The following is a 15,860-nucleotide window of genomic DNA, read 5'->3' as shown; positions in this document are numbered from 1 at the left end:
AAGTACTAGAATGTAAGCTCACTCCATCACAGGTTAAAACAACTGAGTAAAACAGAAGTAGCAGCAATGTATTTGAAGAATTAAATTAAAGGTATATCTACTTATTATGCACAACAATGTGCTGGGTTGGGACAATCCAACATATTTTATAATCTGATTACATACATATTATAATAAGTGAAGTAATGATAGAAACTACAGCTGTTAGATAAATATTTTAAAAAAGTAAGCTAAAGTAAAAGGGAAATCCTCAAGTAAAGTAAAAGTAACTCAAAATTGCATTATGCTTTTCAATGTGCAGTTCAGTCTCCTTCAAACACCCTGCACCTTGAGACTCTTTTTTGACACAGATTGCCACATCTTTTATACCTCAGTCTTTAATGACAGTCTGACTCAGCAAACCAAACCCACCGCTTTCTCTCCGTACTGATGTCAGAGCAAGACCAACATCAGCAAAAGTACAGTCCTGTAACAATTCCATTTTACGCCTGATAGGTATGCATGGCTATCAACATGCAAGAGTATTTGACAACTGGGACCCAAAGGTTGCAAAGGTTTTTGTGACTGGTGCAGGAGACGTCATGGCAGAAATTCAAGAAATTTAAAGTTCAAGTTCAATGTGCAAATCCGGTGTAAATTATCAGAACACAAGAATGCAAACTATCCTTTAGCCCACTGTAATGATTTTCAAGTTTGTCTTTCTGTTTAAATGTGAGCCAATGTTAGTTACCGTTGTTTCATTACTGCTTGTAGTGGGGGTTTGTAGCAGTTGTTATGGAGCGGCCTGTATTAGACTGTTTCAAGGTAATTCAGATTTTTAGAATTTGTGCAGCCATGAAAGATCAAAACATTTCCATTGTGAGTTTGTGATCAACATACTACTAAAATGAGAAAAGAGACGTTCATTTGGTAAGCACAAAATACATAAAGCTGTTGTACAGTCCATGTTTTTATCAAACACAAAGATGTCACAACAAGTGTATTTACAGCCGTGTACAGTGTTCAATAAAATATTACAGCAATAGTAAAACACTTCACTAAAAAGATCCATTGGAAACATGACCTACTTTCGTCAAAGTAGATCCAAAACAAAAACGCTGCAATGCGAAGATATTTAATAACTGTAAATACTACTATGACTATTCAGTAAATACAAATTAACTAAGGATCAGTCAGTTTGTTAGGTGCATATGTTTTTTCCATCTTGCCTATCATTACAGGTACTTGAAAGAAGGCACACAGCTCCATTAGGTAGCCATTGGGTTAGACCATAAAGTTATTTCACAAAAAAGTAAACAGTAAAGCTGGTTACAAAGTCAAATATGGCTTCACGTTCAAAGCCTCTCATGATAAATACCTCTATATTAAATACCTCATGTATGGTTTAAAAACAGTACATATTAGTGCATGATAATTACATAAAGGTTAGATAGGTTTAGTTTAAGCTGAAATGCCCTTGAAATGATTTAAAATACTGGTCAGTATCAGGATACAGTGTTATTTCATCCAGAAACATAAGAAGTTTAGTCTAACATAACCATCAGAAGAGCTGACACAGTGCATTTTAATAAAAAGTTATCAACAATTATAAAAACATCAATAACAGAGACAAATATTTTCAGTGCAATACAGGATATCCATGATACGATTAACAAAGAGCAAAAATAAAAAAGGTGTCCGTGTACAAAATTCATATAATGCAAAAGGTAAACATTCGTTGTGACTTTTATAAAGTAGCAATTTGAAGATTAATTTAAAACAGCAATTAGTTGTAAAACACAGATATCACGATTACCCTGTAAGTAGAATTACCCTGTATTTGGAACTGATTTAAGTTAGCCTGCAAACCAGACCAATCTGCGTGCTCATTCATTTGCGATTTGGTCTGGCAATGTCGGGCTAGATCTGAATCAGAGCACACATCCCCTGCTGGTCGCCTGCGTCCGTCTTCATGTGAACTGGAAGCTGAGAGCTTTTTGACCCCCTGTCCTCTCACTCCGACAGCACAGACGTCTGAAACAGCCCAGTTCTAACAAACCTCAACAACATCAGTATTTTCCCTGCAGTCTCTCAGCGATGATTGACTTTTCCCATAGCCGTTTTGATCACATGTCAACTGTAACGGTCGCTAAGTGTTCTGAGTCAGTTATTAAGACTGAGTAAATGCTATCTTCTATTGTTGTATATACATTATCCTTGCTGGTTCCCACTTTTATTTTTTATTTTTCACTTTCATTTGTTGTTTCTTTTTTCTCCAGTTTCTGGCCTCACGCATCAACAGTGTGAAGGTCTCTGCCTGGCAGGTTTTTTCTGTGGGAAAGAAACAATCAATGAGATATTAACGTACAAATATAGAATTGCTTAGAATAAAAGTGCAAATCAATCATTTACTCTGTGGCATAGATTTGATCGTAAAGCATCATGTGGCATCTAAATGAGCAGAAAATAGCCACGAGGCAGAGTTAGACTGTCTTGCAAACAGATCTAGCAGATGTTCATGGACTAAATGTAGTCTTCAATTTCATCATCTTCTGTTCCATTGGACATTTTGCTTTTCAATAATTTAGCCATAAGATATGGATATGGTGGGTGCAGGTATTTAAACACAATAGAGATGTTTCCTGAACAAGTAGGTTTGCTGTGTATGAGAGTGAATGAACATACTCGTGTTTGGTAAGGGGGGCTTTGTCGCAGGTGATCTCTGTGAGCAGCCCCTTGTCCTTTGTCTGAACCACCGCATGCTGCACACTGCCTCTTGGAGTTGATATGCCCTTCAGCTTCACTTCTCTGCAGCCACATAAAGGTTTGAAATATGAAAACTTGATAAAAGACAGAAAAAAGAGTTCTATTTTGTGAAAACATACATGATACGTGACTATACTATACAGACTACTACAACACCTACTTACTTACCCATTAGTGGTTCCCTCTACATCTTCAAGCATTTGGAGGCCTGGGACTTTCTGACCAAAGATTTTCACAGCGATGGACATGAGCAGGCCGCAGCGGTTTCTGTAGCAGCAGGTGGCGTCCACCACCAGGAATACCACCAGGAAGATCACCATGACGATGCCAGCCACGCTCCCTTTGGTCATGCTGCGGCTGCTCACTTTGAGGGAGAGAGGGAAAAGTCAAGCTTACCTTACTGAAAGTGTGGCTAACATCTTCACTGTGGCAAGCTACACAATATTATTAGTAGATCTGTCAAGTCACGACATTAAGGTGCAGTTAATGCAGTTCACCACTCCCAGTTCATAGTTTAAGCCACATTTCATGAGGTGATTTGGGGAGTGGGAGGCCACATACCAGGCTGTTCTGCAATGGTAAAGTTGAACACGGCAGGGATGGAGGAACCATTAGCGTTGACCGCTGAGACTTCCAGTCTATAGTCTGATCCGTAGGACAGGTCTTGAAGGGAGACAGAGTCAGCATCAGACGACAGCTGCATGTCTTTCCACTCAGTCTTCTCTTTATCCTAAGAGAGCATAAAGAAAGCACACATGATGAAAGGACGAACTTAAGGAAACATAAAGGACCAATAAAGACTCATTCATTGTGAAAGGCAGAGACAGACTTATACTGTTTCTTACCTGTCTGTATCGTACGTCGAAGTGCAGCAGAGGAGATCCACCATCATCAAACTGTTCAAGAGGGACATAGAAAGAGTTTCCCTCTACTTTCATCTTATCCGGCGACAAAACTGGACTGTCTGGTTCACCTACAGAGTACACACCAGAGGCAGAGAGAAAAGATAAAAATGCTGACCAACTGATGACCAACCATGAATAATAATTCATTCCTAATCTTTGGCTTAAGAGACACTCATTTCTAATTTATTTTTTTATACAGGTGGCTACACACAGATTGACTGAGCATGTCAGTAAATTGTTGTCATTGTATAGTAGATCAGTGTGTAATGCTTTACCCTCTGACGAAGGATGACAGTAGATTACATGGCGTCATCAGCAGCATGAATGAACATCAGGCAGCGGATGATGGTGTCATGGAAATATTATTATGATGGTTGCATGAAAGATGAATAACACAAATTAGTGATGGCAGATGTGTTGGAAACGCCTTGGTTACAAGACGTACATATCACATACACTAGCTTGCATACATACTTGAACTTACACATGTTATACAATGTACATCCATAAATTTTGTATACATCCATGTCAATATGTACACAGACATGCTGCACATCAAGTTAATGATCCACAGACAGCATATATGGATGTTGTGTGTGTTGACAGTTTCTAATGTGTAGATAGTGAGTAGCACTTACGTATTCCCTGGGTTTGGACGGTGTTTGTGTCTGAGAACTGTCCCACTCCCACTGCATTCAAGGCAGCCAATCGTACTGTGTACAACGTGTATGGCTTGAGGGTGGTGATAGCTAGGGGATCTACAAAAAAAAACACAGCCACATAGAAAAATACCACATCAGCTAATGTGCATTATGGATTGTCATTTATGGCAGAATAATATTTATGATGCAATAAGTTTAAAGTATAAATGATGCACTGAGTGCGTGAGAGTCAAGATGCACAACTGCAAAGCTTTGTTGAAGAGCAGATGTTTTACCTGAAACTGGGACTGTAATCTCTTTCCACTGTTCTGTGGCACTTTGCCTCCACTGCAGGACAAAACTAGTGATTGGTGTCCCTCCACTGATGGGAGGGGTTTTAAGGGAGAAGATGACTGAGGTTGGTCCAGTGGAAACTGACAGGTAGAGTGGCGGACCGGGCTGGGCTGTGAATAAGAAGGTAGGGCGGAGAAGGAAAGAGAGAGAGAGAGAGAGAGAGAGAAAAAAAAAAATTGTAATATGTAAAATGTAAACTGTATGTCAGATTAAATCTCCTCTAAAGACGGACATTAACTCTTACTGTGTATTGCAACGTCTCTTGATGCATTTCCAGAGGCGCTGACAGCCATGCAGGAATACAGTCCGCCATCAGAGGGCACTATCTCATCAATCACCAACACACCATCATTAACACGGACGCGACCAGAGGCAGAGTCCTGACAGACGGAGGCACAAACAGGAAAAATCCAATCATATATGTAACCAAACATGAGTCTGTAAATGCTGGATCATATTTAAAGTCAGCAAATATGTCAGTGAGTACAGCTGATGTTATTTTACAGTAGGTTTAACAAATAATTACTGTCACCTTTAATACACATAACAAAGTATTTGTCATCAGTACAACTGAAGGATATTTGCTACAATTTAGGGAGAATCTATTCTCCTTTTTATCCTGTGTTATCCCCCTGAAAGCTGCACATGTGTGTATGCATGTAGTATAATGCATTCATGCACTCTTACCAGTGTGCGTCCATTGTGCTTGTTGATCCAGTGTTGTTCAGGCTGAGGATGGCCAGAGACGTTACATGACACAGATACACGCTTGCCCACTAATACACTCTGATGCTCTGCTGACACAAACACCTCTGGGGCCTCTGAAACCAAACATCTCAAGTGTCATTATAGTGCAGCAGGATGAAGTAGCATGGTTGAATGGCCGGTTCATGTTTAGCAATTACTAAGTTCAATTTTTTGTTACGTGGTTATTGTTGTTGTTGTGTTTCAGTGATCTAGTGGAGCTATCAAAGAGGTGGACAAAAAATCATAAATTGAGCTAACCATAAACATGAAGCATAATGGTAGCACTGCTCTCAGCGATCTTGTTGGTGGCGGTGCAGATGTACTCTCCGTAGTCGGCCCTGGCAACAGACTTTATAGTCAACTGGCTGCGGTCTGAGTTGAACTGATGATGTGAAGGGTCAAACATCATCGGCCTGGGAGGAGGACATGCAGAGCAAAATACACACTGAGTAATTCTTTTTTTTTTTACATTCTGTTTTGGGGCTTTTCCGCCTTTAATGGACAGAACAGCTAGGTGAGAAAGGGGGAGAGAGAGGGGGAAGACATGCAGGATATCATCACAGGTCCGACTAATAAGGATAAGCCTCAAAGTATATGTGCAGCTGCTCTACCCACTGTACCAACCCGGCCACACACTGAGTAATTCTTTGTTATTTACTTGGATTCAAAAGAAGAGGCCAGAGAAGGGAAACTAAGCCACTGAACATTAACAAAATAGTAACAAATGAGAGACAGGTTTAGATCAACTACATTTAGTCCACATCATGCTTCTACATTATCAACAAACTGATACATGATGTGCCTCTCTGAATAAAATATCAGGAGATACTAAAAGACTCTCCGCAACTCTCTGCAAGTTAATATTTACATGGTCCAGGTGATGTTGGGTTTTGGTAGACCGTCAACCAAACACAGCAAGGAAACGTTGGTTTCTGGTCCAGCCATCACTTTTTTCACTTCTTCTTTCAGATGCACGGAAGGAGGAGCTGCAGGAGGGAATCCTATTTTAGTCAAGATTATGCCTCATTTACAATTCAAATATATTAAGGCATCATTATGACACAAAGTAAAATACTATGAATGAAGCATCCCTAACCATAAGAGTCGATGGCTAAGTGTGTGTCATGTCACACACATCAGGTTTCGCAAAAGGTCAGAAAGGATCTTTGTTTCATAAATTATCTTTCAAACTCCTGACCATTATTTAATCGTTATGGGAAAAAGATACCGACCATTGACGACAACAGAGACGGAGAGTTGCTTATAGATGGGCCTTCCTCTGATTTGGGCCTGACACAAGTATGTCCCAGCATCCTCTCTCTTCACTTTTTCAATGAAGACTGTGTTATCAGGCATCTGACGCACACGCCTTCCGACTGAAGTGACAGGTGGCAGCACAGAGTGAAAAAAAGATGTTAAGGTAAAGTCAGAGAAAAACACACAAAGAGACTGAAAAAGCATAGTTATGTAAGTTTCTAAAGGAATATTTGGTCACTCTTATCATACCAATCAATTTGATCAAAGTCCTAGACATTTAAGGTACAAAAGGCTTAGAAAGTGGAAAGCCTTTGTAAACCATAAAATAACCCTTCAAACTGCAGGAAAGCTGCAGGCCAAGGGTGCTGGTCTTACCATTTGTTGAGATGTCTTCTTTGTCTCTGAGCCAGTGCACGTCCACCGCTGGCTGGCCAGTCGCCAGGCATGGCACCACACCATCTGTGCCCTCCAGAAACTCATGATAGGTGGTGGTGCTTCCAAATGATGGACCCTCTGACAAATGAGGAGAAGGTTAGGATACTAACGTTTATGCAATAAAACAAAAATGAATGATAGCATCAAAACGGGGTCAGATCATTAAACACGTCTTCATAAGCTGAGTATTACCTATTTCTATTTCCTAACTAAGACATGTTATAAAAGACAGCGTCAGCATCAACTGGCAATTGTTACGTACCATAAACAAACAGCTGTGTCGCAATGTCATCTTTGTGTCCATTTTCGAACTCACAGGCACACGTATATCTCCCCATATCCTCCATCTTAGTGTTCTTAATGACTAATTTAGAGGAAGTCTCATCCACCTTTGACACCTTGTCTTCATCGATTTCTTCCCCATCTTTAAGCCATGTTATGTCTCCCTCTCCCCCAGCTAGGACAGGACAGGAGAAGCAATGGAGGAAGAGAAAGAGTGAAAATAAGTGCGTATTTTAAAACATCTGGAAGAGGTTAAAATCAAAAAATGTCATTCACAAAGACAAGTTTTATAAGTCATTGAATGAAATTGATATGACTCACCTTTACACAACAGTAAGATCTCTTCTCCCACCAAAACATCTTGCTTACTGGTAATAATGTCCATCTTTGCATCTAGAGAAGAAGAGGAGAGAGTTTTGTTTATCTTATGCACCTGTTTCTGATTTTCCAAAAGCTATGTAGAACCCAATAGGTGTATGTGTTCCTGATTAATGCTCTGTGGGAGAGCACAGATTAAGTTGATCTACGATCCACATTGTAAATAACTGGGACAAAAACAATTAACAAGATAAGTTCATATTACAATTTGTCACTTTTAAACATGAAACATGGAGTGACATAACTCATGTATCCAACACTGCATTATTGAGGTGTAAATTGTCTACATTATGACATTAAGGACTGTTGACAGATGTGGTTTGCAGCACATCAGGATCATCTGAAGATGTTAACAAATATTGATCCCAAAATGTTAACTTTAATTTCAACAATTTTGTTTGTCTATTAGTATTTTTTAAATAGAAAACTATATTTCATCTGCCTTTCAGCTGCAGAAAGATGTCAACTGTTTATAGGATTAGTTTTTAAATGATCTTTTTCTTATTGTTTGGACAGGCAGAATCCAACTGAAACATGTTTTTTTTCCTAATTTAAACACATTTTGAAACTTTAGATTTTAGGAAAATGATACATTCAGATGCTGGTTATTTCCTGCGTAAATTTGAATTACTAACATACACTCACCTCAAAGTCTCCACATTTCAGCCATGCAGTGTGTATCAAACATGTGTAAACAGATCTTACCTGTGCCGTGCAGCAGCAGCAGCAACAAGGCCATCTTTAGGGTGAGAGCTGATTGGTTCTTCATGTTACTGGCTGCTGATTGCCAATCCTGTATTATTTCAAATCAAAACTCTGCAGTGTGTCTGTTTAGTCTAAATGTTTTGGTTTTCCAATTAGAACAGCTGTACAGAATGCCCAAATACTTAGTGATAAAGTTTACAAAATGAACAAGAAATCTGCTTAAATCCTCAAATATCTAGACTCTGTTTCACACTGACATGCAGACACCTGTTGTTTCCAATCCACATAAAATGAGTACAACAGGGAGAGGGACTCTGTCAGGGGTTATATAGGGGCATACAGCAGTGGAGATGAGATGAGAGGAAACAAGAAAGGGGAGGGGTAGAGAGAGAGAGAGCACTGCTCTCTTATCCTCCTTTAACCGCGTCACCAGCATTTCTCTCTCTCTCCTCCACCCTATTCCCTCTCTCTTCCTCCAGCCTACCGGATGAAAGCAGAGGAGGCAGTCCCCCCCAGGGGACGAAGAGATGGGGAAAGATATTTCAATCACTCCATCGTTTTTTTTCCTCTCTCATTTGAAAAAAAAGGGTTACATTCTTCTCAAGCGTACGCAACAAACCGCACACACAGAATGCCAAATTCACCACGCTGCCACCATTCACATTTCCTGAAAACGTACATCCTTTAGGATGCTGAAATCAACGCACCTCAGTGACACCCATCTCAACTTTGAAAAACAGCCAGAACTCGATAATTGCAAAAGATACTAAATATGATGGTGTTGATTGTCAACTAAGTCGGTTACTTTTAATCATCTAATTCAACACAAGCTTTTGCATAACAAGTCAAGTCAAAGTCACACCACATTCACACGTTCATGGTATATTTGAAAGTAAAATGTTGATTAAGTAAGTGATTGAATAACTTTAAGATATGAAGAATATAAAATGTTATCATTAAAGGCCTTTCTCACAGCAGACCTTTCAACTTGTAATTGCATGATAAGCAAAGGTGTTTACTAAAAGTAACAATATTACATTGTGCCACTCAGCAAGCATGTACAATAGGCCGGTTTAACCACAGACCTTTTGACATGTCACAGGAGGAAAAACACAGGTGTAAATAACACAATTTTTGACAGCTGACTTCCATTTAGCTGCTTTGGTTTCAGGCTCTGGGTATTAGATAGGGTAGTAGAAGAGACCCATCTTTAATGTTACTATGACGAGGCAAAATGTCTGCTGTAATATAAGGAGCTGCATGACAGCAACTAAATCAAATGCAGCCATCATTAATGCTATGTTTTAGGTACACCTGTGTTTGACAAGATTATAGTCTTCTATTGGCAACAAAGAAAATGGAATCAGAATGTGTGTGTTCTGTATGAGTTGTGCAATAGGGATTCCTTTCAGGATATGGTCACTGATGCTGATTTCAACTTCTCAGGGGACACTCACAAACACACAAAGTTGCTTTGTCTAATCAGTCATCTCATTGCTGAACAAACCCATGTTCTGACAACAGGTTTCCCCCCTGCCTCCACACACACACACACACACACACACACACACACACACACACACACACACACACACACACACACACACACACACACACACACAGTCGTGTCTGGCTATCTTTGTGGGGACCAGTCATTGACATAATGCATTCCCTAGCCCCTTACCCTAACCTTAACCATCAAACCTAAATGCCTAACCTTATCCTTTACCCTAACCCTAACCATAACCTAACTCTAACCCTACTCCTAAAACCAAGTCTTAGTCCTCAAAAAGCCCTTTAACGTTATGGGGACCAGCATTTTGTCCCCACAAAGCTGTCAGGTCCCCATAAGTATACTGTATTCACAGTTTTTGGTCCCCACAAATGTAGCTAAACATGGCCCACACACACACACACACGCACGCACACACACACACTCACACACACACACACACACACACACACACACACAGTGGCAGCATGACATGTAGTATCAGGGAAAATCAACGAGCAGATTAAATTTGACACAAATTCCCATCCCAACTGAAAAAGTCTAGTGAAAAAGAACAAGATGCAATTTTTTGAAAATATAAAAGCAGACACACACACTTTTGCATCTTCCATTTAATAAGTTTGACATTAAACCAAATTCAAATATGTTTTAGTCCAGTTACCACTGCATTGTAACTGAAAAAAGGATATTAGCCAAACTTTTTTGCTTCATGTTTTAACATGAATGAGATAATGAAAATGACCATCCTTAACTGAAACACCCAAACACACTGCTTACGCCACTGCCCTTTTATCTACGTGGTGTTAGTGCACGCTGCCAGTCAAGTGGCGATCCTCTGGGTCCAATCACTTCTATTGGCCAACAGCCAGCCTGCCCCTCCCACATCCCCTTGATAGCCTATCAGTGTCTCCACACCACCGTCTGGCCAGCCAATGAAACGGGTAAAGAGTCCAAAGGGGCCACCTATCAGTTTGATTATCAGGAGGTGCTATTATGGCCCATTAGAATGGAGTGTGTTCACAGAGGGGGTCATTAACAAGGGTGGGCGCACACTTACAGCTTACCTACATCACATTCTTTTGAGCAGCTTCTTTTCTTGTAATCTCTTGTAATTGATTACATTGACATCTTTTGCTGCAGTCTGAGTCCACATTGGCTTAGAGCAGGCCCAAGGCTCAACAACAAAAACAAACTGTTTGCATTTTGATAGGGCTCAAAGTATATGATAATGTACTTAAACCATGTGATGACACAAAACATTGACTTAAGGACAATACAGATGCTTCTGTTGCAGTAAATCTGTAAAACAGAAGTGGAGCTAGAGTTTCTTTGGTGCAGACAGCTCAGATGGATGTAAAAACTGAAGCTGAAATACATCCAGTGTAGGTACCTTGTCTGAAGGTACATTAACCCATATTAGAGCCTCACTAGATCATCTGTAGATCATTTACAATTAGTAGAGAATGCTACTGCTTGGTTGCTGACAAGATCAGGGAGGTCATGTCATGTTACCCCTATCCTGGCTTCGTTGCACTGGCTACTGGTTTACTTTAGGATCCAGTTCAAAATTCATGTAGTTATATAGCCATCAATTGTCAGGCACTGGGTTACATACAGTAAACGATCTGCTGCACACTTATACTGTAACTGAGATCATCACATCAGGGCTTACTGGTTGTTTCCCCGTACTGGGCTGAAAACAAAACGTCATAGAGCTTTTCAGACAATCGCTCCTTGACTGTTGAACGCCTCACAACATATCTTAAGAATGTCTGCACATGTTGAAATATTTTTAAAAAACAGCTCAAGACGCATCTTTTTAGTCAGGTGTTCATCTAGCCAAATTGCAGACTGTATTATTTTCTATTTATGATTCTGTGTTTTAGTAAACTTTTTGTGGTTTATTGGGCTTTATATTTTATTTTTTTTATTGACTATTGACTATTTTAATGGATGTATTTATTTGGACTGTGAAGCACTTTGTGAAAAGTGCTAAACTCTCATTTGTTACTTACTTGCATGGCAAAGAATGCATCTTTTCCATGTTTAATGAACAGAGCTTTTACTGTATCATAAAATTCTGTCATGCTAGTAACACACTAGATTACTTTTGAATTGCCCTTTACTGAAAGTCCCCCTTCCACAGGAACAGAGATTCAGTGACCTGCTAAATGACACCGTGGCAATGTGCTTGCTTGTGGACAGTGCTGTGCCTGTTTTCAATTGTGTTTGACAAATACACAGACAATACACAAAATGCATTGTATATAGTAAGATAAAACATTTACATAACCCATTTTTATGTCCATGCACAGTATGTGCAATACAGACACAAAAACTAAACAACTGCTACATGTAACGCACAGACTGAAACAATGACGTGACAGCAGAAGACATGACGACGAGACAGGCAGGAAGTAGAAAGAGACAGACACAGACTCTCGTGACTGGAGAAAATACACCCTCACTCTCCCCTTTGTGCGGATAAAAAATACCTGTTAGTGTGTGTGCATGTCATATGTTCAGAGCTTGACAATTGGGTAACTGGAACCACACTATCTAAAGGCAAAACATTATACAGTTTCCTCACTGTTTTATGTTTTTTTTGTTTTTTTTAAACCCTGAGAGTTGATTGGTCAGGATAGAAAAAAGCCTTTTAGAAATTATGTCAATCACCAAATCTCTTCTGCAACAACATGATTGATTAAGAATAATTAGGATATACTTGGACTGAACACGAACATCCTTTGAGTTTGACTGAACTCTGATCATTGGTGTTTGTGATATTGTGCTTGACAAATGGACAGACGCAGGTTTACAGTCTTAGATTCATACTGTGTACACATGAAAAATAAGAGCGGGTGTACAGGGATTGACCGGTTGCTACAGCTTCCATGTCCCAAATTTATAACAACTCAAATTCCCACTGCTTACAGGACAAAAATATTTCACGTCAAAGTTAAAAACTGAAATGCTCATGTGAAAGAAGTCAAAAATTAGGAGCAATCCTGTCAATACGGTGATGACATGTCGTCATAGTGTTACTGTAAGACCAAGATGCAGGAAGTATAGTGTTGACACACAAAGATAATCATCAGTGCTTAAGTTGCACGTCACACTAGAATGGTTTGAATGTGTGTGTGAGAAATGCCACGTCCTCATCCCCCAGCTGAAAGAATAAAACTAAAAAACCCTGTGTGTGTGGTTGTATGTGTGTGTTTGTGTGTGTGTGTGTGTGTGTGTGTGTGTGTGTGTGTGTGTGTGTGTATTGGGTGGATCCACATTATTCAGTTAAGCTCCCACAATCTCCAAGGTCAAGTTATGAACAGCTGTAAATCTGGAAAACAGAAATAAATGTTAATTTGATCGTAACTCTAAATGGTCAGACCCAAAGCCTTAAAGGTGCCCTTTCGGGTGATTTTCTTTTGTCTCTTTATCTTTGTCTCTCTCCGCTTTTCTTTTCATCCCTGCTAAAAAAATTTTAATGTTGGGGGTTGTTATGTGGAATAACGGAGGCTATAGACAGAACACAGCCGGAGCTTTCTGTTGACTCAACACTGCTAACCAAGGCAAACCTGCTGTCTTGTAAGTTGTAAAATGTTGCACTGTCGCAAACGTGACAGAAGTAACAATGAAAGCGCCACTGCCGCCTACTGTAGTGGATGCGTAATTACACTTTATACTAGTATGGCCAAAAAAAAAAGCCTGTTCCCCAGGGTCAATCGCACCCCCTTTGGGGGGGCGCGCCCCACTATTTGAGAAGCGTTGCATTAGGCCAATTACACAAGCTGCTCAGTATGACGTCATGTTGCCTGAGCTCATTACTATTCATGAGCTTGCCCAGTTGTGCTGGGTAATGGACGCTGATAGCCAGGCTCTCATTGGCTAGCTGTTAGCCAATCAGTGTCAAGCAGCTTAGCTCGTTGAATATTTATGAGAACTGGCCGAAATTGTCTTCTTCCTGCCGGCTTTCTACACCAGCCTAGAACGGCTTGAAACAAGGAAACCAAGGGATCTTCTCTACAATTTATGTTTATAGAGTCCATGGTAGAACTTCAGACATTACCACAAAGTAATGAATTATGTGTGGCAGGGCACCTTTAAGGTCACAGATAGGAAGTGGGCAAATCCCACTTCCATGTTTGTTTGGCAGATGTTTTGGGCAACAAAATCATGTTAGGTAATATACTTTACTTTAAAGGAAATAAGAAAACTGTGTCTATATATATTTTTTATAGTCTTTTGTCTTTAATGGTAAATCTATGGGTGCTTAATTTTACACCAATTGAAATTTCAATTAAATGAAATTCCTTCTTCGTGTTTACTCTAGTCCCACTTTGTTGCAGACTTTTTTATCACTCTTCTCTGCTAAACTGTATTGAAAGTTCATATATTTAAAGTTTATATGACAAGTGGTTCCTCGCACGCAAAGCCATGGTTTGAGCTCACGTTTGTAACATCATCACTATTCCTAAAATAGTGGCAGAGCTGACTCCAAACAAAAGAAATACTTCCCTTCTCCTCTTCTCTGTCCATTGTTATCACTGTGATAGTTACAGCAATGGAGCTGATGGCTATATTAATCCCGCATGTATTTACCCACAGAGAGGACGCCCTGAGGTCATCTAAACCTCTGTTTACGCCAACCATTGTTGTCACTTAAACAACTAACAAACACTGCACTGCGTTCTCCTCCTGAAGACCGACTGTGCGTGCATTGTGTGTTTTGTGCTGTGTCCTGTCTTGTCCAGATCGGTCCATGCTTTCAGCCAGACCTCTGGACTCCCCTTCAGCTAATAATGGGAGTGACCCAGATTATTTCCTGCTCTGTCCTCCTCTCTTCCCCGCCTTTTATGCCATACAGGAAACTCATAGTAAAGAAAACAGACAGGTGACAGACACGGTCTTCTAACATCCGTCTGTCAGCTTGGTTTGTTATTAGCATCTGGGATTTCATGTAAGCAGGATGAACTTTACTAAGAAAAACTATTGCTATGCAAGCCAAAGGTCAGGGACACAGCAGCCCCCCCAATGACTGTCCTGAGCCCACAGAAAGATGAGCATGGGGAAATATTCAAGGGATTTTGTAAAGAGTGGTACAAAGTATAGTGGTGCTACTCAAATAGAGTTTTTTTTTTTTTTTTACAGCCAAACCCATGTCCCTCATCAAACAGCTGGGCAGTCTAAACAATTCTGAATGTCGCCATCAGATATTTCATCTGAACATCTAAGCCCACTTTGACAGATCCAGCTTCAGATGTGCTGCTGATGTTACATTGAGCTGATTAAATTATAGCCTGCAACAACAATTGGAATGTGACATGTGAGCACCACGGAGCCAACTTTAGGAAGTAAAACATCTTACATCAAATGGAAGAACTGAGGGAAATTGTATGGAGGCATTTGTTAACACGCAGCGTTAGGACGAGGTATCCAGTTTGAGAATTTACAGCTGTTTGCCACTAAGATCTCATCGTCAAATCTTTTTTTACATGTGTTATATGTGTTGCCTGAGTAAAGTGGAGCTAGGCCTGCCCGATTCTGGAAAAATATGAATCATGACTTTTTTTAGTTAAGAAATGTAACTCAGCGTAAATTCTTTCAAAAAGACCTGCACTCCTAAATCAGTTCAACTGTAATCCAATAAATGTATATTTCATCATGCGCGTCTCTCCTGATTGAACTGTATCTCAGAGTAAATCCTGTCAGGAAGACCTCACACTTAATCAATGCTCTACCTAACTTCAATCAGCTGTTGGAGGCGTTCACCTTCCTGCTAAACCAATCAGAATCGTTACACAAATGGTAAGGGCCAATCACTGAGTCACAACCCTGCTTTAAATAATTGTTTCTCTCTTTGCTATTCAGCGGTTGTTGCAGGCAAAGAAGTGCAATCCT

The 15,860-nt window shown here is 40.0% G+C and overlaps 1 protein-coding gene across 2 annotated transcripts; it reads right to left on the bottom strand.

Moving 5' to 3' along the window:
* Positions 1 to 936: 936 nt before the first annotated feature.
* On the bottom strand, positions 937 to 8,761 carry ncam3 (neural cell adhesion molecule 3). Of its 2 annotated transcripts, XM_034873820.1 has the most exons (17): positions 8,450 to 8,761; positions 7,688 to 7,759; positions 7,347 to 7,541; positions 7,025 to 7,162; positions 6,625 to 6,768; positions 6,261 to 6,378; positions 5,651 to 5,805; positions 5,333 to 5,466; positions 4,890 to 5,025; positions 4,588 to 4,755; positions 4,289 to 4,408; positions 3,926 to 3,928; positions 3,591 to 3,718; positions 3,307 to 3,475; positions 2,914 to 3,109; positions 2,665 to 2,787; positions 937 to 2,310 (listed from the first exon to the last, which is right to left on the bottom strand). In XM_034873820.1, exons 1-17 carry the CDS (start codon positions 8,511 to 8,513, stop codon positions 2,268 to 2,270), a joined length of 2,106 nt encoding a protein of 701 aa, XP_034729711.1. In that variant the 5' UTR covers positions 8,514 to 8,761; the 3' UTR covers positions 937 to 2,267. The 2 variants fall into 2 exon arrangements, with proteins under 2 accessions (XP_034729711.1, XP_034729710.1); XM_034873819.1 differs by lacking the exon at positions 3,926 to 3,928 and having other exon boundaries at positions 7,347 to 7,547.
* Positions 8,762 to 15,860: the final 7,099 nt, after the last annotated feature.

Source organism: Etheostoma cragini, chromosome 6, assembly GCF_013103735.1.
Source record: "Etheostoma cragini isolate CJK2018 chromosome 6, CSU_Ecrag_1.0, whole genome shotgun sequence".
Taxonomy (NCBI): Eukaryota; Metazoa; Chordata; class Actinopteri; order Perciformes; family Percidae; genus Etheostoma; species Etheostoma cragini.
Note: the sequence above shows the minus strand (reverse complement) of the source record. Positions and strands in the feature narration are given on the sequence as shown.